At 42.4% G+C, this 24,859-nt stretch overlaps 1 protein-coding gene across 2 annotated transcripts in view; it reads right to left on the bottom strand.

The window, feature by feature from the left end:
• n4bp1 (nedd4 binding protein 1) overlaps positions 1-24,487 on the bottom strand; it is a 39,817-nt gene extending 15,330 nt beyond the window's left edge. For both annotated transcript variants that reach the window (XM_056282145.1, XM_056282146.1), the window contains exons 1-7: positions 24,001-24,487; positions 10,494-10,721; positions 9,384-9,551; positions 8,594-9,102; positions 7,977-8,334; positions 6,694-7,023; positions 5,189-5,415 (exon numbers count right to left, since the gene is read on the bottom strand). In XM_056282145.1, coding sequence (XP_056138120.1) covers positions 5,189-5,415; positions 6,694-7,023; positions 7,977-8,334; positions 8,594-9,102; positions 9,384-9,551; positions 10,494-10,721; positions 24,001-24,312 — 2,132 coding nt within the window. In that variant the 5' untranslated portion in view covers positions 24,313-24,487. The remainder of the gene's footprint in view (positions 1-5,188; positions 5,416-6,693; positions 7,024-7,976; positions 8,335-8,593; positions 9,103-9,383; positions 9,552-10,493; positions 10,722-24,000) is intronic.
• Positions 24,488-24,859: the final 372 nt, after the last annotated feature.

Here is a 24,859-nt window from a genome sequence, read left to right as displayed (position 1 = left end):
AAAAAAAGAAAAAAGAAATGACAGTTTCAGAGAAGGGGAGGAAGCAGGTCATAGTCAAGTCTCAGGGCAAGTGAAAGGCGGCAAGGGAGGGGGAGTGAACTGACCACAGATGACTGACACTTTCTCCTCAAAATGGGAGGGCAAAGCCTTTTGGAGTAAGGGGTGTGTGGGTGACACAGAGGAGGGAGGAAGAGGTGAGGAACAGCTTGCAGAGGTTGGAGACAATGGCTGTCTTATGTGGCCTTTTTTGTAGCACTAATTATGCTGTTTTAGGGTTTACTGGCACACACAATAAACAAGCGTGAGAAGAAATTTGGGTGGTGAATAGCGTTCTGTTAATCCGATATCGATTCATCTTAACTTTCTTCCTTCAAGATGTGTGTAAGAGAAAGTTAAGAGAACGTTCTCACAGCCCAATATCCAATAAACACAATCATCACAATATTTCAGTTAAAAGGATTTGGTAGGTCTATCATATACCAGTGCTCTGGAGAAATGGTCGACCGATGAATTGGTCGGCCTTAATCAGGCTGATATCTGGCATTTTGAGATAATCGGCATCGGCCAATGCCTGCGCTCAGACGAGGCTGATAAACAAAAAATGTTTGCAGACACATCTGCAGGCAGCCTTGTTAGTTTGGCTGCTGTGGAATGATGTTAGCGCTCCCCCTTGTGTCAATTTCGCCATTCTATGGGCAGACGTCAGTAGGTGCTGTGGAACAGTAGGAAATGTGCCAATGCTGGATGTAATGTTATCCGAGAGAAAACGATAAGACTTAAATTCCTAGCTTTCAGAGCCCAATATATTTTAATTGGCCACACTTAATAACATACAATGGTCACTGTCTGTATATTTAGATTGATTCTGGTCTTTAAGTGAGAAAATGTGAATAACATTAGTTAAGAATTGTAACAGCAGCAAGCCTTCAACTAGCTTACAAGGCTCAAACTACTCTATGGGCGTCCCCAGCCCATACTCCTACTCCCAACGAGCCGGAGTTGTAAAACATTTATCAGATTTGTCATCTGGGATGGGTGTGGAATGGTAAGCAAGCCTTTTATTGTTGGTTAGCCTATGGTCTGCTGTTGTTAAGCACCTTACAACAACAAACATTTTCTTCCATCAATGGTGCTCATATATGTCATCATGCCAGTGCAAGGTTTGCCAGCAGTAGACTAACATTAATAGCCAGCTAGCAGAATTATTCTCAAGTGGGCAAGCCAGCAGCACTTACTGTCAGCTGAGGCTGAGGATGAAGACAGGGTTGATGAAGCTCTCCTCATCTCAAGTCAACAATCTGCTATCGCAAGTAATTGATTTGATAATTATAAGATACCCAATATTAGTTACAGTCAGTTGCATTTGCTAATGGGCTAGAGATAGCCTCAATTCAACAAGTGGGCTTATGTTAACAGGAGTCATTGAAAAACCCATATCGGTCGACAACTACTTGAGAGTCACAGCATGACAGATACTAGTTCTGATAAGAAGGGAAGCGGAGAGAGGTGTAGGGGAGAAGGGGGAGAGGGAAAAAGAGATCATGAAAGGCAGTGAATGTAAAAACAAGAGGTCATGAGTGGGTCACCCAGGAAAAGATTTGCAGGAAGGGGTTTCAAAGAGCTAAACATGTTCCACTTCATGTGTGAGTGTGTGTGTTTAACTAGCTACCCCCCCCAACTTAAAATGATACTGAAACTACTGTACAAAAGCAAGTTACTGGAAAAGCCAATTTCTTCTTAGAAACACCTCCACAATACATAATCACTTCTCACTATCATGGCAATAATACTGTTCTCACTGTGACTACCAAAGACACAAGACTGTAATGAGTAATAGCCAGAGGTGCACATAACTGCTGCGCAGGCGTGGTCAAAATAAATGATGCGCAGCAGATAATATGAAAAGAGGTGCTTTTTGTTTTTTGTGGATTTCCCCCCTTTTTTTTCTCCCCAATTGTACGTGGCCAATTACCCCACTCTTCCGAGCCGTCCCGGTTGCTGCTCCACCCCCTCTGTCGATCCGGGGAGGGCTGCAGACTACCACATGCCTCCTCCGATACATGTGGAGTCGTCAGCTGCTTCTTTTCACCTGACAGTGAGGAGTTTCACCAGGGGGACGTAACACGTGGGAGAATCACGCTATTCCCCCCAGACCCCCCCCCCGAACAGGTGCCCCGACCGACCAGAGGAGGCACTAGTGCAGTGACCAGGACACATACCCACATCCGGCTTCCCAGAAATGGCCAATTGTGTCTGTAGGGATGCCCGACCAAGCCGGGAAAAGAGGCACTTTTGCATACCAACATTTTCGGGACACAATTACTGAAACAAAACGATTTTCTCCATATATCACTGGTAAGAAAGTCATTACAACAAATGTGCCAATTTTAATGATCAGTTGTTAATGGTGCAACTTTTAGCCTTCGTTCTTGATTAAGTGGATGTGTTTTTTTCCTAAGTTAGCAAGATTAAATGTTAAACCTTGAGCACCAACAAATAATTAGTTTACATTAAAAGTAGCTTAACGTTAAATTTTTTTCTCTGGTTTTGGGATTTTCGTTTATTCACCAAAATGTCCAAGAAGCAAGCTACATTAAGTAATTACTTTAGTGTTACACCACCAAAGAAATGCCTGACTGAACCTGTCCATAAAAAAATGTGTATTCGCAGAAAAGTGGCTGCAGGAAGTAGCCTGGCTCCAAACAGATGATGACCGCAAAGATGTGGTACAAAATATGCCGTGAAAATCCCAATTTTGCGGATAAAAGCAGCACCTTTTATATAGGGACAAAAAATTTCGGTCATCCAGTTCTTGAAAAGCACGAGAAGAGTACAGAGCACATGAACATAGTGCAAACTATTGATAACAGGTGCAGCCAGGATCAGAAATCCACTCGCCCTCTTGACACATGGCAGGACAAACTGAATGAAGAACAGTGTCAAGCACTGTGTAATAATTTTTCTGTTGGCCTTTCACAAAGTGAAACATGCACATCCGATGCATTCATATGAGGAGGATATTGTGTTTTTCAAGAGGCTTGGGTTTAATGTCGGGAGTGCATATCATTCACAACAAGGGGGACCTGCATCGTGTAGAGTAGCGTTTCCCAACCCAGTCCTCAAGGAGCCCCTATCCTGCAGATTTTCACTGTAACCCTGCATAGGTAGCCCTGCTTGTACTAACTCAACCAATCATCTCACAGCACTTAATTATGCAAGGTGTGCAACGTCTGCCATAATTCATTGCTGATTGGTTAAATAACTACAAAAAGGTACCTATTCAGGGTTGCAAAGAACATCTGCAGGATAGGGGTTCCTTGAGGACTGGGTTGGAAAACACTGATGTAGAGCATCGCACAGACAATCATGTTAAAACTGAGTGAAAAACTAAAGGCAGTTGAATTTTGGGGCATGCTCTTTGATGGATCAGAAGACTTAACACAACACAAGTGGAGCAGGAAATTGTGTACGTTGTGTCTGTGTCTATCTATGGAGAGTTTACCTCAGATTTCCTTGGATTAATTAATTTGGGTGTGAACCGAGTGGCACAGGACATAGTGAACGGACTGGAGCAGCTCTTCCATACTTGTGGTTTAGGGGATCAGTGGAAGACGAAGTTGGTCTCGGTGTGTGCAGATGGAGCAGCAGTCAATGTTGGAGTTTACAATGGGGTCGTTCCCAAATTGTGTCAGATGGTGGCGATCGGGGATTCCCTTGTGTATATTCTGTGTACTGCCCACACCCTCAAGAACTGCATAAAGTCAGCTGATTGCATGGTACCATACTGTGAGACATTTGTTTCGTTGTCAAGTTGCTGAGCTTTAATTTACAGACAGGGGGCGCAAAAAGAACAGAACAACTAAAGACATGTGATGAGAATGGCATTGCCTTTGTGAAACTAGGAAAGTTTCACAACATTAGATGGTCTGCATGGAGGCAAGAGACTCTGTTGAAAATATGGAGGCTATTACCTGCCATTCAAATTCAAGTGGCTACAAGTGATGACAGTGACCAAAAACATATCTGCAGAGCGTTTTCAGTGTTTCCTTATCAACATGCTTGACACTGGAAACATTTTACACTTCACCTCCCTCAGCTTTCAGCAAGATAAAGTGACTATTGGTGAATGCAAAGATGAGCTCATGGTAGCTGCAGGACAGCTGACACTATTGCTTGACAGTGAAGGTCTAATTTATGAGTTTGAAAGCAGATATGACTCCCTTAAGTCATGTGATCAATTTTTAATTTTTGATCTTTCAACTTGGCCCCAAGAAATGCAAGACCGCCACAGTTTTGGCAACACAACACTTGCTAACATCTTACAGAAAAATGAGGCCAGCTTGTCTGTTGACAGAGACTCCACTGTAAGAGAATGGATGCGTTTAAAGCAAGCAGGAAAACGTTTGGCAGCCTCCTCTGCGTATGACTTGGTCAACACAGTGAAGATAAATAATCCAGACAGTTATTCCAACATTCATAAAGTCCTTCTGTTGTCCCTTAAACTGCCCTTGAGCAGTGCTGCATGTGAAAGGGGATTTTCACATCTCAATATAATAAAAAGCAAGTACAGATCCCGCCTGTCAGACTCTCTCCTCTCATCCCTGTTTCACATCCACTTGTCTGAGATGACAACAGAGACTTATGACTCAAAGCCAGCTGTTGACTTATGGACGCAAACAGCTAATCGCAGACTCAGCCAGGGAGAAAGAAGTAGGCCTACATCTTCATCTGCCATGTTTGAAAGAGAGGAAGACAGTGAGGAGAACAGTAAGGAGGGTAGTGACGACGACAGCTTGCAGGATAACTGTGCCGCGTAAAGAGTGAGTACCGAGCAACATCTCCAGGTGTTCCCTTGAGAACCAGACCAAAAAAGTTATGTGCACCCCTGGTAATAGCACTGTATGAGAGTGTCATGGTCCACCCATGCATGAGGTGCAATTTACAGACCTGTAAAAAGTGAGGACTGCATACTGCAACAGGTTTGATGGTTTAGTGGCGAGTGTGAGAATGTGCGTGTAGGTTAACTGATGATCATGGGATTTGTAATGCATTGTGAGAAAGAGAGAAACATTGTGATACATGTCTATAATGTGGGTATGGGAACTGACGCCTTAAGAAAAAAGACTTTAATTCTTCTCTTGATAGCTGTGTCTGCCCTACATGTTGCTGTGTGTGTTTATAAACTCACGCCATAGCCACGTTGCTTCCATCTATGATAATATGTCTTAACTCAGGGCACCCTGGCTCGTTTGGCAGCGTCAAAGTGTACGGTGTCTTCAGTGACTGTTGGAAACGGGCCAGACCTGTTATTGGAGGGTTATTGGCTGGAGGAACCCTGGCACTTGACCCATGGCACCCCATGTGACCAATCGTCTGGTAGGAAGAGGCCGAAGGGCGGGAAATGTGTTCATGTGACTGAGAAGGGAGAAAAAGAGAATAAGTTAATTTGAAGTGCAACAGGTTTATCCATCATCTACACCCACTTAATCCAATTCAGGTTCGTGGGTTGCAAAAGGTTTAAATTTATAATAGCTCATGTCCACAAAGAACTAAATTCACAGGTAAACAGCTGCACAATGAGCTGATGAATATCAATAACTAACTTATGAAATTTACAAATAACTGATAAGGACACAAATTTCATACAATTGGTTTGTATGAAGCAAATAACTATTTCGGTCATAAAGCTAATTTTTTTTTTTTGTCCCCCATTTTCTCCCCAATTGTAACTGGCCAATTACCCCCCCTTCTGAGCCATCCAAGTCGTTGCTCCACCCCTTCCAATACATGTGGAGTCGCCAGCCACTTCTTTTCACCTGACAGTGAGGAGTTTCATCAGGGGGACGTAGCATGTGGGAGGATCACACTATTCCCCCCAGTTCCCTCTCCCAGGCGCCCCAACCGACCAGAGGAGGCACTAGTGCAGCGACCAAGACGCATACCCACATCCAGCTTCCCACCCGCAGACAAGGCCAATGTGTCTGTAGGGACACCCAACAAGGTAACACAGGGATTCGAACCGGCGATCCCCATGTTGGTAGACAATGGAATAGACCGCCACGCCACCCGAATGCCCCATAAAGTTAAATTATAGGAGCAAATTATTTCTATGACCTAAGACAATATGAATTCATTATTTTCCTTTTTTCGTTAATTCCTTTTCATTTATATTTTGCTATGATCTAAATTCTTAAACAATAGCATGTTTCTTAACACAACTATAAGATGTGATTTATTAGCAAGGATAGTATCAAATGGGCAAATAGTTTCATGGGCACAGTTAAATACCACTTTGCTTTACTTCGAACAAGACAATTTTTTTTTAAAAAGCAGGCAAACAATACCATTGATGTAGTGAAAAGGCAGATAAATACCACTGTCAATGCAGTGCACATTTGTGAAATGTTATAAAATCGGTGTTAGGTGTGAGTGTGTCGGCCCTGTGATGGACTGGCAGCCTGTCCAGGGTGTCTCCCCACCTGTTGTCAAATGACTGCTGGGATAGGCTCCAGCATCCCATGACCACAATTGGGAAGTGCTTTCAGTAGCAGTCGCAGCTAGAAAAGCGCTATATAAAATGCAACTTGATTGATTGATTGATTGATTGATTGATTGATAAGCGGCTTGGATAATGGCTGGATGGATATAAAATATTCCAGTATTTTCTCAGAAATAAATGATTATGATACTTACACTGGGTGAAGATGATGAGGTGGTGGTGGTTAGCCACTGGGGTGCGCTACGGAGTGCTGTCACACTCTCGACTTTGAACGGTCCTCCCAAAGTATGAGTCCCTCCCCTTGAAAGGTAATCCTTTTGTGAAACCCCTCCCCGAGCCAAGTAGTCTGTTCTTGATCCAGAGTGGGCATCCAAATGTTCCATGGCCATTGTCTTTGATGTCCTACTGCCTGGTGCTGCGGTTTCTGTGGCAATGGGATCATCATCATCATCATCATCGATAGTGATAACCTCATAGTTCCCCGCCCCTCCCTGAGCACTGGAGCTCCTTTTGATGGTGATCGCCTGAAATGACATTTGATATAGCCCTTTTATTTTGGGGCAAAAGGATATGCATGCATGCACATGTACATCAGGTAGGAAATGAGAAATGCGGTGAATGACAAGTGGTGACAGAAATGAGATGATATAAAACTGAAATAAGACGAGACATTACATAGCATTGGGTGAGGTCAGGTGAAAGGTCATACAGAAATTAAATGCCACTGACCAATCACAAGCGCTGCCCCTTTCCACAACCACAACTGAGCAACTGCTGCTAGCCTAATAACATCAGTCAGCTCTCCTGAGCACTGTGTGCTTAACTTGAACTTGTCTGTTTCTGGTGCTGAGATTAATGTGCCCCTGTCACAAGACTGTACTAGGTTTTGTTATAGTGCAGCCAGCAACATACGTACTGACATTGCAACATTGGAGGACAGTAAAATGAGACTGCAAAAGTATTGAATGTGGGCAGAGTTTAGGATTGGTCGAAAATATATAGGGTAATCTATGGGATAGGTGAAACATAAAAATAGGTTGAGACGGTACCATGAGATGAGAAAATAACAGAATTGCAGAATCCAGTGTGACACATGATCACTCACATTGAAATATGGCAGTTAAACTCATGTTACATGATAAAGTGAGACAAACGTGATGAAAGATGGCAAAAAAAGCAAAATAAGTGAGGCCAGATATAAGAGATGACAATGTGGATGAGGTTGACTAAAAGAGAAACAAGAATTTAGGAGTTTACTTTTTTTTTTTAAAGTACTTCAGTGGTATATTCATCTGAAATTCATCTTGCAAGCCTATGTAGCTCTGATTTACATAGTTACAACCAGAATATAAAGCTAAAAAAAAAGCTATTGGAAATGGGCAATGTACCAAAGGATGGCAGTGGCTTGACATCAATGTCATCTTAAGAACCCTGCCTCATTCATCCACCCTACTGACGTTCCCATAATGCATAGTACCTGTTGAGTGCTGGTCTCACTGCCACTGCATTGCCTCCGGTGGCCCAAGCTGTTAGTACTGCCTCCATAACTAGGGTTGATGTTCTCTTTGGACCTCAGGTCACACACTGCTCTGTTTGGCCCCCGTTCCTTCTCTCTGCTTCGAGAGACCGTAGAAGGGATGGACGATGAGGATGACGTGGAGGGAGTTTCTGAGGAGCGTGCACAATTCAGTCTTCCCCTTTTTTCTCCACCACTCGTCTCCTGTTCACAGCGCTTAGTTTCCTCAACAATCTTCTCCAAGACTAGGAAGGTGTCCTCTGTCTGTCCTGTCTCCTTGACAACTCGTTCCACCACTTCCTGTTGATAGCCCATTGTTCTAAAGAATAGGAATATAAACACATCTAAATTGTGCATTGTGTTTGCCAAAAGCCCAGATAAACTGTTAATAAATCAACATGCTAGAGTACACAAGGAAAATATAACAATCTAAAAACCTGTAAAAAATAGAATGTACAAACTAACTCCAACTACCCAATTACTAAAACTTAAAACCTCATGTTTAGCAGTTCCTACATTGTGCCATAGTATTAAAAAACAACTCTTTTGGAGATTTTTCACAACATTATAACCGTCACCTGAAGAAATTGACCAAGCAGCGGAGGTTGGTTTCTGGGCTCACTGCCTCACTGTCATCTGAAGTGCCTTCATTTGAGTCCAGCAGGATTGGGTTCACTATTGTGTTTGCTTTCAAAGAGGAGGACAAGGAGGAAGAAGCAGAAGGGGTCTTGGATCTACCACTCCTACTGGCCCCCCGGCCCTCTATCTCTTTCTTCTCTCGCTCCCGCTCTCTGTCCAGTGACTCATCCCTTCGCTCCAGAGAGTACTGTCTCTTTGTGTCCCGAGTCTCACTCTCAGAGGACCGCCGCTTGTGTGAAGGCCGATTGCCGTTCAAAAAGACCGCCTCAGGGCCCAAGCCTGTTCCACCCCCAGCCCTATTTCCTCCAGCCCCAGCCCCTCTGTCCTCAAAGCTGGTGTCCAGGATACGGTTAGAAAGCTCTGTTACAGGGGTGCTACTCTGGGAGCGATCTTGATCAGTCTCCAGCCCGGGATATGTTCCCATGTTATGATGAGCCTGTGTGTTAGCCTGTGTGTAGGAACAGAAAATCAATCAAATCAGTTCTGTGACTATGTAAATTATACACTGGTGTGCTGGATAGATCTTTTACTTCCCAATTAAAAAAAACCCCAAAAACAAACCAATATTCTGTAATTCAGGGAATAAGCCAAATGTTTGATAACACACTGACCAAGTGCCAAGTGTCTCCTCCAGTTAAAAAAGGGATCAGACTTTGAGATAATGGTATCTGCAGCACACCATCGTTATGCAGCTCTATTCTGGGTAGCATTTTAAGTCTTTATACCAACCCAGGTGTGTGTACTAGTGGGGCTTTGTGCCAAACCCAGTAACTCTTCCTTCAGGGCACTGGGCAGCAGTAGAAGTTCCATGGTGTACTTATCATCTCTCTCCTCGACGAAGGACTTGAATGCACGCTTCACTGCTGGTTCCCTGTCACTTGGCAGACTTCTTTTCTCCTACATTTTACACACACAGAAATATTTTGGTTGTGATTCACCCCCTTTATATTTCCTTATTTTATGATTTCCTATGTTTACTTTAGCAAGTTTTAACAGGAAGACTTCGATTTACTTTTATCTCCTTAATTATGGATATGATTTTGCAAATGAACTCTCATTGCTCCAAATTATTTTTATCCAACCAATATTAGTTCATTTTATCATATGTTGTATGTAGACAAATGCTGAACTTTGCTGAAGAATTAGTTTTACATGCTTCTGTTGTAATGATAAACTTAAGGTGCTGTCCAATAATTCGCTATACAAAAACGTTTTATGCATCAGACCAAGGTAATTCTGATTTCTTAAGTAGCAATAGATGCTACAACTATTACAGCAATATAAAAGTGCTTCATCTCTTTGCATGTTGTTCAATTATGAGAACATGACTGGTGCTTTATTTCTTGTCCCAGCTGCAATAGAAAAATAAGATATTGAGGTACTGATTATTTATTCTTATTCAAGAAACCTCACTTTTATTAAAGGAAAACAATGATGTTTTCAACATTATTTCTCTATATATGTTGTAGGCATAACACTCCATTAAGTTATGTGACCGGCAGTTGTCGGTGCGTCTCAAATACTGTGGAAATTTTGTGAAAACGTGTCAGTCTGTTAATGGGTGTATTTCCATGGCATTCGCTACAACAGCCGTATGTAGCGCTGTCATTCACATTCACTTACACAATGTAGCCTATTTTGATGTAGCCCACAGAAAGTAGCGGCAAACTGGGACTTGAGGGTTGCAGTTTTCACATTCACCATTCTTGGATTGTCCACCAATGCTGTGACTGGCACGTAAAACAATGGGGATTGGGCAAGGGAGAGGGTGTCGTGCTTGAAGCCAGTTTCGTAGCATAGTATTTAAGCACATTCACACAAACCTCAACAATCCTCTACCTGGAATAATGCCACAAACTGCTGAACTCTGCTCTGGGCCATCACCACCGGTTCAGCTTGGCCCAAAAGACGTAGATGGCCTGGCTCTATCACCAAAACCTCGGCACTGGTATCACGGAGGAGTCTGTCAAGGAAGAGGCCGCGCGCACCAGCAAAGATGCAATGCATGTCTACTGGGTAGCGCTCCTCCTTCTGCAACTCTGGGTCACACAGGCCCCTCACATACTCCTGAGTGATAACGGGGAAGAGAACAGTAAAACACTTTTGGTAAGCAACATCATCATCAATTACACCCACAGCACAACAGCCAGTGTAACAACAATAACAGCTCTATAGGTAATGCTCCTCTCTACAACTCAGGGTTGAACATGCTCACTGCTCTCACACAGAAGGGGAGGGGGAAAAAAGTGTGCATATGAAAGGTGAGACTTTTTTCTCTGAGGGCAAAATCTTGTTTTTCTTTCCTTCCTGCACAGGGAGATCAGATGTTAGTTGCAGAAGAGTACCCTGGAGCTGGCAAGGATTTAGCAGCTTGCTGAAAGACACTTTATCAAGGTGGAGGTTTGCCGACATAGTGGTTTGCACCTAATTCGTCGTCTTGAATGGCCATCACTTTACTCTCTACACCACAGAGCTGCCTATTATCAATTTTCTTCAGCTACATCATAACAAAAACAGAAGTTAACTGATCAGAGCCAAGTTCCTCTTTAAGCCATGCTCCTCGGCTCACCACCATAAAGAGGCGATTATAATTTGCATGGATTACCACCCCTCATCTGCCTCACATCCCCATGGTTTTCACCTCTCTCTCTCATCTATAGTCTCCAATGTGCAGCTGAAGTGACAATCTAGAATCAGAATCATGTTTATTGGGCATGTACTGTAGGTTTGCACTACATGGAATTTGACTACGGTTTTGTGGTTCTCTCAGTGTACTTAACATAGAACAACAACACTCCAACACAACAAGAAGCAAAGACTGGAAGACCAAAGGGGTCACAGCATTAATGGGAGACCTTGGAAAGTAGTTCGGACAGCATTAACCCTTTCTTGTGCGTGTTTGAGCAGGCATAGAGGGGAGAACTGAACTGTCACATTTGTTCATTCACTCAATGACTAATTAGACACACACAAAGCAAAACATTTTAAATAATAATGAAAAATAATCCTTTACTACAAAGAGGGGAAAAAAGGACAGTAAACATCATCTGGGCCTCCACTGACATGCATGGCTGAATTCAGAGAGCTCTGGCTGACTTAAAGACAGAGGACGGCAAGAATTTCAAAAGTCCCTATAAAGGATACATAGCAGTTCAAATGACTCAGTAGCTTCCATGCTGCTAAAGAGTCAATTTGCTTCTGAGAAAAATGCAAAAATAGGCAAACACATCACTTGATATTCAAAGTAGTGATGACATTTTTAAGTCACAACACACTTCTCAATGCCCATTAGGTAAAAGTTGAAGCCAGCTGAAATCCATTGCATAGTTGATGTGAAAAGCATTATTTTAGGACTACTACAGGAATTTGATAGATAGTTTGGTTCGTAAAGCACCTGTAGAAAGCTTATAGGCCTTTCAGGCTACTTGAACACTTAGATTTTCTAATTTTCAAAATCATAAAGAACTGGCACAAGGACAAATGTGAGCTGATTAGCTGGGCTGTTAAGACAGCTTCAAATGTTTATCATTTCTAAGCAAAAGCTCAGGGCCAAAGTTCTTTCAGATTGACAACTCTGGTGTAACATGTCTTGTTATGAGTCAGCTTGTGACTAAATGACACTGACAATTACCCCATAAAGATCTGACAACAAATGTCATACAGGATACCCGAGTTATTCTGAACCAACAATTTTCACTGGTGGGCTGCGGAGGACTGCCCAAATATTAGTGAGACCAACAAATATGCTCAATAACTAAATGGCCCTGGTGATTTGTGTTAATAAACTTCATTAGAATACATGACACTCTTGGGAAAAAAAAATTAACGGCATATGACTCAAACATCTTCAGAGACAAATGTATCTGTCCCTGTTAGATTCGGTTTCTGAAGGAGAGAAGCAAGGACGCATTCATATAGTGGATTATAACAATGGATTGGTTTTTGAAGAGAAAATGTGATGGAGGTGAGACTTTTGCTACAGTTTGGGTATTGAAGCCAGTGGTTAGACAATACAACCCTGAATACATTAAATTAGTATTCACAATGTCAGGTAGTGATGCAGAGCGAAAAGCACAATGTGTTGAATGTGAAGTCCTCTCAAATGAAGCATTAAAACCAGAAAAGCTGCAAACACATACAGAAAAAATCCTTGGGTGTGTTGGAGAACCAAGAGAATATTTCCAAAGGAAACGAGATGGGCTTCAAACACAACAGAAAACCACAAGTATGTTAACAACACAATCAAAAGTTGTTCTGAAAGCCAGTTATCCAAGTGGTTGCCTGAATATCTCATAGCAAGAAAGTGTTTACAATCGCAGTTGATCTCATCTTGCCTAGCCCCATTGATATATACCGAGGGTTTACTGAGGAGGCAGTGGCTAAACTTGCCTACTTCAACATTTGATCAGTTTGAACAGCTGAATATTTCAATGCAAGGAAGAAACAGCAAAGTGTTTTTAGTTTAAGACAAAATTGAAGGGTTCAAGCTAAAAAAAATAAAGTCATCCTTTGGAAAAAAGAGAGTCAGAGAGGGATGAATGAATATGTTCCCACGGCTGAAAGATACTTTGGAAGGTTCCCCCTCATGTCATCATTTCCAGTGTTGTCACCCGGCATGTGACTCACTTGTCAAAGATTTCAGATTGCCTTCAGAGAACCCCTGGGATGGAAATCCCTGGGTTTTGGATGCATTCTCAGTGGATTCTGCATCAGAAGGCATGGCCCTGTCCACCAACACATACCTGTGTGAGTCAGGGTTTACCATAGCAACCATCACAAAATCAAAGGCTACAAAAAACTAGAGTTAAAACTTTATCATAACTCAACCACAAATGTCACAAGATTTGTAGTTGTGTTTTACTACCTGTATGTGTATATTAACATTTGCAAACGTGTAAAAATGGAGTTGAAAAAAATAAATCGAAATCGTAGTTGTATATCAACATCTATAAATGTGTGAAACAGATTTGTAGTTGAACACAAAGCCAATTTCTACATGTAAATTGCTGTACACAAATATTGTCCTACATGCAACTCTTGAAATAAGAGCACCGTTTTATATCATACGTGCTCTGCCCTCCAATGGCCTTCACTTATTGGTTTACCCCCTTTGAGGATCTGCCTCGGCACCTGAGATCTTTTCCCTCACCACCCAATCAGGTGGTAGGAGCCACACAGTGCCTGTCCACCTATAAAATCCCAGCATCCCTGCAGCTCGTCTCCCTTTTTCACTCTGTCATCTTGAGTACAAAGCTGCGGTTTTTTTATGTCACTCTCCATTGTTACAGTCATATCTTCGCTGACCAGGACCTGCTCCTACTGCTCCGCTGAGATAATTTTGCTACACAGCCACCAGGCCTGTTTGTTTTGCCTCGACTGGAGTCACCTGGAGGAAGCCAAGACCTGCCCTGCCTGCCTCGCTCTCCCCCGGGGAGGAGCATGAGAACAGACAGAAGTATGCTGACTCCTTTCACCTCTCCTGCACTCGCGAGCAAGGGGGCGGTGGCCCGTTCTAAATCCTGGGCCAACTATGACGAAGAAGACAACCGTCGTATCTTCGAGGAAGAGGAACGGACCTCTCTCTTCCTCGACTCCGAGCCACTGGCGGTTCACCAGTACTCTCTACGACTTGCCCAGCCTGTTTTCTTCGGCCGTCGAGAGGATGACCTGACCTCTTCCTTCATCTCCTCCCTCCACTTCTACTCAAAACGACTTCCCAGTCAGCCTTTGTGCCCAGCCACGCAGTAAGCCTCACCTTTTTGTGCTATGTCCTAAGATGGTGCCCATCTTCCACTATGCACAGTGTGAGTGGGCCTCCCCGTTTGGTACCAAGACTCTGGGTAGACATGTTAGTGCATCAAGTGTGGCCTCCCGGTCTGTTGTACGCTTTTCCACCCCTGCAGCTGATGATGCAGTTGCTTCACAGAATTCGGACGCAACATCTGTCGATGACAGTTGTGGCCCCAGAGAGCCTGGGCGCCAGGTGGTTTCCAGACCTGGTACAGCTGACAGTGGCTGGTCTCGGACCTACCAATGGCCCGCCTTATGGTTTGGAAGTTGAGAGGACGAGCTTGAGCAACCTGGGCCTTCCCTAAGGCAGTGGTCAAAACTATTCACAATCCACATACCCCTTCCGCCTCCAGGGCTTATTCTACGCGCTGGTGGGTTTTTACAGCCTAGTGTGAGGCCAGGGACCTAAATCCACATTCCTGCCCTTTGCAGGAAGTTTTGCAATTCTTACAGGACCTGTTTGATGGTGGCTGTGCCGCTTCCACTTTGGGGGTATTTGCAGCAGCGATGACAGCGGGCCATAATGGGTTTGGCTGCTCCACAATCAGTAGCCACCCCTTGGTCAAGCACTTCCTGATGGTGGTTCGAGGCTGAGGTCCCCTACTCGACGCCTTGTCCCTCAATGGGACCTGCAGACGGTTCTGAATGGGTTGGCTGGCCCATTGTTTGAGCCATTTGGCCAAGCGGACTTGAAGTTGTTAGCCATCAAGACGGCCAATCTTTTGGCTCTTACTTTGGCAAAGAGGACAGGGGATCTTTGTACCTTGTCAATACAGCCCTTCTGCATTATCTTTCAGTGACGACAAGGGGTCGGCAGAATTGCGTCCCAACCCGTCCTTCCAGCCGAAGGTCTTCACCTCATCATTCAGGTCAAGACTCATCATCCATCTGAGAGCATTCTTTCCTCCTCCTCACACTAACAAGGAGGACTGCTTCCACACCCTGTGTCAGGTTAGGGCACTTTGGTGTTATGTAGAGCACTTGGGAAATCCGACCGACTCTTCGTCTGCCATGGCAGTCAGGCTCAGTGGGCTCCCCTGTCGGCGCAACAGCTCGTACACTGGATTTGTGATGCAATCTGCAGGAGTTATGAATGCTATAGGCCACCCCGCCCGTGTGCCCCAGGGTGCACTCTACAAGAGCCATTGCATCTTCTATGGCACTTTTCAGCGGAGTGCCAGCCAGTGGAAGACATCTGCTTGGTGGCTTCCTAGTGCAGTCCTGGTGGCTTCCTTTGTGCAGTCATATCTCAGGGTTATGACTGCTGACTCAGTACCCCGTGTGGTGCTCAGTGCAGGGTCTAGAGCGGCCTTGTCTTCAGTCGGCTGACAAGTCGGCTGTGTCAGGCCCTCAGCAGGCTGGTGCAGTGCAGTATGAGGCCCTCAGGTGGGGCAATGCTCGACCATTGGACTGCTGTTATAGTGCAGTGTGTTACGAGACCCCCAGAGGGGGCAGTACTCGACCACTGCACTACTGCTGTATGAGGTGTTGTCTTGGTTGGTGTTTGACTAGTGTTAGTTGGGCCCACCTGGGAGTACATTCATCCCCAACGGCCTTCGCCTTAGGTGTAAACCAATAGCGAAGCCCGTTAGAGGGCACAGCACATACTATGTAGGAATAGTAGTTACCCTGGAAGTAACCCCAGTTCTATTGAGTACGTGTGTAGCCCTCCAACCTCTAACCCAGCTGGCCCCTGTCTTTATTGTTAAGTTCAAAGGGAGACGAGCTGCAGAGACACTGGGGTTTTATAGGTGGACAGGCACTGTGTGGCTCCTACCACCTGATTGGGTGGTGAGGGAAATTATCTGTCTCAGGGGTCAAGGTGGAGCCTTGAATAGGTAAGCCAACAGCAAAGCCTGTTAGAGGGCTACACACATACTCAGGACTGGCATTACATCCAGGGTAACTACTATTTCTCCATTCAACTCTCCACCTTCACTTATGGGATTTTTGACAGAGGCTTCGTGCATCCAGTGTGATCAGCCAACCAGAATGGATGATTTCACTTCCTATTTGACAAGCCAATCGGGGAGCTCTGTGATGTTTGCAGAGGGATGGGTTGCCAGTTTTGAGGTCCAAAGCCTGACCGTACCAGAAATATTATATATCCTCAACAGGTGGCGTATTTAACCAGCGGGTAATAGTTTGCACTGTGATATTGTACACTTAAGTGTACCATTCTTTCAAGGAGAAGATGACTAATCACTTGCAGAGACATTCAGAAGAACTAGTGACTGTTAAAAACCATGTTGCTGAGGCTTTGCATTCTGTTTCATGAGGTAAGGTACACTGTGCGTTTTTGAATGTCAAGGGTTAGGGCTGATCAAGGCGTAGTGAACGTGGACATTGCAGGAAGCATGTTTGAAGTTCGTGGCTGTGACAGGGGAAGTTTCATCTAGGGCTGGGCAATATGACCTAAAATTCATATCGCGGTATAAATTGAATCCCTTCACGGTAACGGTATATATCGCGATATAAACTTAAGTGTAAAAATTATAATGGAAGTGTTTCTGAATGGGTTATATAGTACCTTAGCAAAGCTAAATTGATAAAAAAATAAATAAAAAAACAACAAACAAACAAAAACAGATATAATGCAATTTTGATAACATTTATTGTGCAGATCTCAAAACTAAAACTCAGCACTCTATGGTGCAAAATAGTGCAAACGAACACAAATAACATTAGTGATATTTTAAATAAAAACAGTACAACAGGCTGTTTTCTATAATGCAAAATAGTGACAATGTTGTCAACAATTGCTCACTTCTTCAAGAACACAAAAATAAAGTGGATATTGTAACCAGTACTTCAAGTAAAAGAGGTTTTCTATAATGCAAATTGTAAAAAAAAAGTGAAAAGGCTGCCAACAATAATTTCTCACTTCAAGAACACAATAATAAACTAGATATTGTAAACAGTACTTCAAGTACAACAGGTTGTTTTCTGTAATGCAAAATAGTCCAAAAGTTACCAAACACTAATTTTTCTACATCTTAAAGAACACAAAAATAAAATAGATACTCTAAATAACACTACTTCAAGTACAACAGGCTTTTGTTCTATAGTGCAAAAGTGTTACTCAACACCAAATTTCTCAAGTTGCAGATATTTTTTAAGAAAGAAATACTTAAAGTACACTTAGCATCTTTTCAGTTAATAAAAAAAACAGCATATTTCAAATTAAAATCAAGCTGCAAACACAAAACTAAACTTTGGTGTTTACTCCAGTTCACTTGCTTCGTGAGGCTGATATAAGGCTCCATGGTGCGACTCGACCACAAGTCCATAGTAGTTGCGAAATACTTTAATTCACGGAGGTCTTTTTCAACTTTCTCTCGGAGCTGGCCATACAGTTTGGGCATTTCTGTCTCATTAAAGTACTTGCGGCTCGGAACTACGTATCATGGATCAAGGGTTTTAATCATGTCTTGAAACCCGCTGCGTTCCACTGTTTGGAAAGGGACCATGTCTTTGCATAAGTGTATCGTAATGGCTTTTGTAATGTCAGTCCAACGCTTACTCTTTTTATCATAGGGAGTACTCTTCGAAAAAGCTTGCGCAATAGAGGTCTGCGGTTGGGTAGTAGGGCAAACTTTTTTCTTCCCCCCTGTGTTCGGAGACTGACTGGGCGTTTGAGTCAAGCCCATCCTCTGGCTCTCCTCATACTCGAGGACATGTTTTGTTTTTAGATGGTAGAACAAATTGCTCGTGTTACCTTTGTTTGCAGGCACTGTCATTCGACACATCTTGCAAATGACATTTTTCTGTTCACTATCCGACTTTTTAAATCCGAACCAAGTCCAAATCACTGACATAGCACTGATTTTTTTAACCAGCTCCTCCTGCTCCGTGGTCTCTGTGCTTGAAGCCATTGTCACACTGAGGCAGATACGATGATGTCATCAACAAGCGTTATCGCGATTGGTCGGTAGAGTCCAAATCTCTACCGTAGGCCAAATTTATATCATTTATACAGTCTACCTCATATACCGCGCACCCCTAGTTTCATCTCACGGAAAAGTGTCCACAACCAAAGGTGATTATTGGTGTGGGAAGGCAAGCAAACCAATGTAAACAATATCAATGCTTATCATTCATTATTACACCACATAAACATGTAACATTGACAGATTGATTTGTGCTTTCTGAATAGAACATGTCTGGTGTGATGTGTAGAATGCAGTATCAAACATCTATTATGATGTGCTGCACAGCTTAGAGGAGGAAGGTGTGCTTGAACCAGCAAACAGTATCTACCTGTTCTGTGCCCAGTATGTTTCCCTGTCCTGCATCCAGGCCGATCTGGAATCTTTCACACATGGCTGGAATGATTACTCACTGCAGACAGAGCAAAATCTCACCCCAAACCAGCCGTGGGAAACTCAACACGCTTGGAGCCCTGATGACCCTCCTGACAATAGACAGGTAATTTAGATAATTTCCTTTAGCCATTATTTTTACAGCTGGAACTGAAATTTTCACTAATCTCCCATCATTCAACACCCATCCACTACAATATACAACAATCTTGCTTTTTAAATAAATACATTTTAATTTCTTTCAAAAAATATGTAACTAAATGAAAATAAATATGTATATTGGACACATATGCAACTAGGCAGTCAATAACCTTTGAAAATATTTTGGTCAAAATGGCTCATTTCAGGACCTGCACGTGACTGACTTAGAGCACACGGAAATGGGTCAAACTGAAATCCATGTGTCTGAACTGGAGGTATAGCCAATGCCCTATACATGAATAAGAACTGGAAATGCTCACCCAAGTTTAAAATCCTATTGCTGCTTCAGTGTGTTTTGGGGGCAGATATTTACAGGACTGTTTGTCCAGTATGTACATGATGTGATTCAATCAAGGCAGTAGCCATAAGACAGAGGGTCTTTTATTTCTTGAAATGTTGATAACATTTTGATGAAAATAGATAAAAAGAGAGCTTTTAAAGCTCCACCATAATAAAGCAACGAAACTGTGGTCACTTAACCTCTTCCATCAAACCACATGCCAAAAACCTTAGTGTGACATTTGACGTTGCATTGAGATTTAACAAACAGATTTGCTGTGGTGACGTCCAGTTTTACCACCTGAGTTATCTCTAAAATCAGGACCTTTCTATAATTTTCCAACCTACAGAAAGTCATAAATTCCTTCCTTTCAGATAGATAGGCATCTGACTGCAGCCAATCTAAATCACATAGATGAGAGTCTTTAGCCATATTGTTATTGTTTTTAATCCTCCCTTGTGTTTTACATTTTATGAGTATATATATGTATATTTATGGTTTTTCCTTGGTTTCACGCTTTTAGCCACATGACTTTGTAAAGCACTTTGGAACAAACATGTCTTGTGATTTTAAAACACAAAATAAATAAAGTTGACTTGAGTGATAACATAGATTTTATTCAATAATCATATTACCAATTAGCCTTCTTCAGTATGCTGTCAAATTGAAGGAGGTTGAATTACCTTCACTGACGAAAAGCAGATGTATTGAAATTATATTAGTAACTCACCAAACAGTACCAGGATCTTAATTTAGTTGCAGTGCTTGTGAAATTAACTGAAAAACTATGGTAAGTCTTCAATTTCTCCAACCTTTAAAGAGATAGTCTCTTTACAGGAAGGGCTAGCTGCTTACAGACAGATCAAATTTGATTTATCCCCTCTAAACATCACCGTCAACAGGAGAGGTAATGTACAGACTGTAGATCAATGGCAGAGTGCTTCCTTATCTAAAAATGAAGTCGCTTGGAAGTTGTGAGGTTTGTCAAAGAGGAAGTCAAGAGATGTTGTATCTAATGTTGCCCTCTTCTCTGGTTGTAATCACAATTATTTAGCCCAAATTCATATAAATAATTTGGGCTTTGGGCAAGGGTATGAGCGTTAATCTAAACCCCATCAAAAAAAAAAAGGAAAAAAAAAGAGAATTATCATGATGCTGCCCTCTGCTAGTTGCGTTCGCAGGCTCAACTAGAAAGACTCACCTGTTATTAAATAAATTACCTTAACCAGAATAATAAAACTTTATTAGGATCCAGTCTCCATATGAAACAATTCTCCTTTTTAGATTGTAACTGCTCATGACCTGATAAAATCAAACAACGTTTTACATTATTTTCATTAACTCAATTGTATGTTAGACTTTATACACTCATCCAAAGAAATGGTCCTGGTACCGTTCATGTTGTTTACTATACTTATAAATTATTGTTTTTCCTAAATGGAAAGACCAACATGGAATTTCTCCTGGAAACCTCCAAAGTTGTATTGGTTATGATTTTTAACTGAATTTAAAGAAAGTTCTGGAAATACAAAGCAAATGCTTGGCACGGTCTCGGCTACTATTAAAACTGGCAACCCTTCCCTCTGCGCGGATCACAGTACCCCCCCCCCATTGGCTAGTCAAATAGGAAGTAAAATCCTCCATTCTGATTGGCTGATCACACCAGACGCGCGAAGTCTCTGTCAAAAATCCGTAAACGCAGCTGGAGATGGATGTAGTAGAACAGTACTCGTATTTCAAGAGTTGCATGTAGAACGGCATTTGTACACAGCGATTAGAAATTGGCTTTGTGTTCAACTACAAATCCATTTCACACATTTACAGATGTTGATACACAACTACGATTTAGATTTTTTTTCAACTATTTTTACACATTTGCAAATGTTAATATACACATGAAATAAGCCTTGTGACATTTGTGGGTTGAGTTATGATAGTGCTTTTTCTCCATAAAAAAAAAAAAAATGAAAGCCACTTTGAATGATCTCTATGCATCAGTCCCATCTCATCCTGGCTTCATCTTGATGTGATCATTTGTCAGAAGCCCAGGTATCTCAATTTGGGTAAGCGGGGCGTTTAATTCAGTGAAAATGTACATCCCAGACAATTAAAAAACTGCAGTGTCCCCCCTGAATCGCAATTTAGAAGGGCAACCGATACTGTGAAGAAAGAGGTCTGATGTAATGATTTCTACGTCTGACTGTTTGAATTTGAATGATTTGAATGTTTAATCAGGGAAGCATGTTCATGTTTTATACTTTTGTAACACATGGGCTTAAAATAAATGTATTTTGTTATACATTTTCTTTGAACTAATTGCAGTTTGCATATTTTATTGTAGACAGAGGGGTCGGAGCCTTATGATATCCCCCACTTCTCCTCCCCCCCTCCCGCCAGTCATGCCTCCAATAGCCACACTTTCTCTTTCATCCCCTTCTCTGTTGAGGAGGTTTGTAAGGACTTAAAGGACCTCGACCCTAGAAAATCAGCTCGCCCCAACAATCTCCCCCTCTACTTCTTACGCCCGGCTGCAGATATTATAGCTGAATCAGTGTCTTATTATGTTTTTAATCTCTACTCAAAACAGTGTCATTCCTGATGTTTGGAAAACAGCCAATGTTTCCTCTTATTGAAAGGTGATGATCCCATGGTGTTGAATAACTACAGACCCATTTCCAAGCCCTCTATTTTAGCTAAGGTCTTTGAAAGGCTGGTGAATGACCAGATCAACGAATACACATGCTTAACCAAATTGTATCTACTACTTTAACATTTTATCTATTTTATCACCAGCTTGGTTTTGTGAAGCAGCACAGTACAGTAACTGCTACCATGAAAGTAGTAAATTATATTACAGAAGCCTTTGATACCAATAACTATTGTACTGCCATTTTTATTGATTTGTCCGAGGCATTTGAATGCCAGAGATTATCATATATAGGCCTGTCAGACCAAGCTGTTGGTTGGTTCTCAAATTACCTCTCCAACCGTAAGCAATATGTGCAGCTCAGTGGTCTTTCCTCTTGCTTTCTTAATGTCAACAAAGGTGTCTTTATGCATGCTCAATAATCCAGGTAACAAAATTAAAGAAAGTGGAATCAGTTCATTTGGACACATCATTAATTGAGAGAAATGTTTCATCGCTCATCTAAATGACCGCTTCAGTCTAAACTGACTGCAGGTATCCCCACCCTTATAAACAATAGAGGACACTTAGATGAGTGATGAAACGTTTCTCTCAATAAACATTGTGTCCAGTCACGAAAGGTGTGACACAGGGTTCAGTTTTAGGACCCACCCTTTTCACAATTTATGTAAATGACATGGGTCAAAATATTAATGCATCTGTACAACTTTACCCTGATAATAGTATTGTTGTGCGAGCATTGTTGCCCTGAAATTTGAACGTTTGCAGTCTGCATTCGATACTATTCGGTCACACCTGTTCCACCTCAGACTAGTGTTAAATGCAGACAAAACCAAGGCCATGTTCTTCCCTGCATCACATCTGCACAAGGTACCTCTATTCAAACTGTGACCACCTACAAATAATTAGGCATCACAATTGATGAAAGCCTTTCTTTTAAATTTCACATCTATCACCTTTTAAGGAAATTAAAATTGGGCTTCTTCTTTAGGAACAAATCCTGTTTCCTTTAATGCTAGGAAACGGCTTATTGCTGCCACTTTCTTGCCTCTCCTGGAGTAAGGGGATGTTCTGTACATGAATGCCTCAGCTCACTCTCCATCTGTTGGACGCGGTCTATCACGGAGCTCTGAGATTCATAACCAGTTGTAAACCCCTCACACACCATTGTACTCTGTATTCTTTAGTCTGCACATTAGCCATGTGCAGAACTTTGCACTGGTATAACTTCATTTATGGATCCATCCTTGGATTGCTCCCCACTTATTTATCCACTTACATGTCACGTAAACAGTGCTGCCATAGCCTATGCTCCCAGGGCATCATCACTCTCTCCATCCCCTCTGTCATACAGAATTTGGTAAAAAAGGCATTCTCCTACTCTGCCCCATTGACCTGGACCTACAGTAGGAACTGAAGCGGTCCGGCATGATTCCCCCAGGGGATTTTAAACTACTTTTACAAAATCTAGATAGAACGTCTGTGGGGGTTGCTCTTGTACATGGCATTTAAACTCTGACTACCACTTAATTTCGTCATTTGTGTTCTGTCTTGTCTATGTATTGAATGTCCTGTCTGTCTGTCTAACTTTGTGTTGTATTGCTGCTGTTGTCTTGACCAGGTTTCTTGAGAATAAGACCTCGTGTCTCAATGAGGTTACCTGTCTTAAATAAAGGTTAAATAGAAAATAAAATAAACAATGAAATTTCCAATATCGAATCGCAAAACTTACATAAGATTGTGATATTTGAAAAATCGCAATTTGCACCGAATCCACCACCGTATGTGAGTTCTGACCGTATTGACACATACCTGTGTGGGCCTTAGCATCAAAGCGTTGAGAACAGACGACATGGATGAACAGTATTGTCTTTAACCAGTGACATGTTGTTAACTAACTGCTGTGCGCGTAACAAGCGAAAAACAGGTCGCTGGCTATCAGAAATGGCCGGACTCTTGACTTAACAGTATTTCACACATGTTGCTGTGCTCTAATCAACAGTTCTGGTTGATTAGCTTCGTTTACTACCAAAGACAGCCTTGGCTTGGCGAAGAAAAAAAACTGCAAAGTGGAGAACGTCATGTATAGACGTGTGTGTACATCACCTTTGCTTTGGACACGTCGTCTCTCTTTCCTTTGAGTTGCAGCCATATCTGTCGTGATGTTTTGCTCCCATGTGCCTGTCCTGTGTGGTCCAAAAGGCCGATAATGGTGAAAGCTACCTTGAAAACCTGTTCAACTCGGGGCTTGGCGTTTTTCAGTTCCTCCTGTTTATCTTCGAGGACCGTAAACTCGTCCACAGTGAGGGCCTCCTGTTGTTGCCTGCCGGCCAACGGAAGAGATGTGCTGACGGGCTGATCGGGGCAGGTTAGCTCGGCGGCTCCTTTCATTCCGAGGAGGGGCCGCGTTGTTGACATTCTGTTTGGAAATATGTCCGTCGCTCTTCACAACGGACGCTTCGCTAATTTAGCCATTCGGCGCTCTAAGAGTAATTTGCCTTTATCCGCTGGCTCCTTTGAAACGTGCGGCAGTGAGCTACGTTGTTTTATAATGCCAGAGGATTGGCGTTCAACGATATAACCGCGCTAACTCGGCCCGGGCGGTGGAAAGTCCCAGGATTTACGTCATCAAAAGACGACGAGTTCGTCTGACAGCGTAACCAGCGTCTGTTGTGATCGCTGTTGAAAACAATGTGTTTACAAGGGGTTTACATTCTTTTGACATCATTCGTTGCACCTCCAAAATGAGATGACTACCCGTAACAATTTTAATTAAAGTCTTAAAATCTTCCTTGTCCCATGTTGAAATTGAAGTAATGGTGGCAATAAACCTACAGACTACTGGAAAAATTGTCAAAAACAGCATTTAGTCCTTGTCTGATATTAGGGATATACTTTTTGGGAAATTACTCAAGCAAATTAAGTGTGACGCCAAATAAATTGGCCTTGTGTTGATTATGTGGTA

This window comes from Lampris incognitus, chromosome 6, assembly GCF_029633865.1.
Source record: "Lampris incognitus isolate fLamInc1 chromosome 6, fLamInc1.hap2, whole genome shotgun sequence".
In the NCBI taxonomy this organism is placed as follows: domain Eukaryota; kingdom Metazoa; phylum Chordata; class Actinopteri; order Lampriformes; family Lampridae; genus Lampris; species Lampris incognitus.
This window is presented reverse-complemented; position numbering and strand designations above follow the sequence as displayed.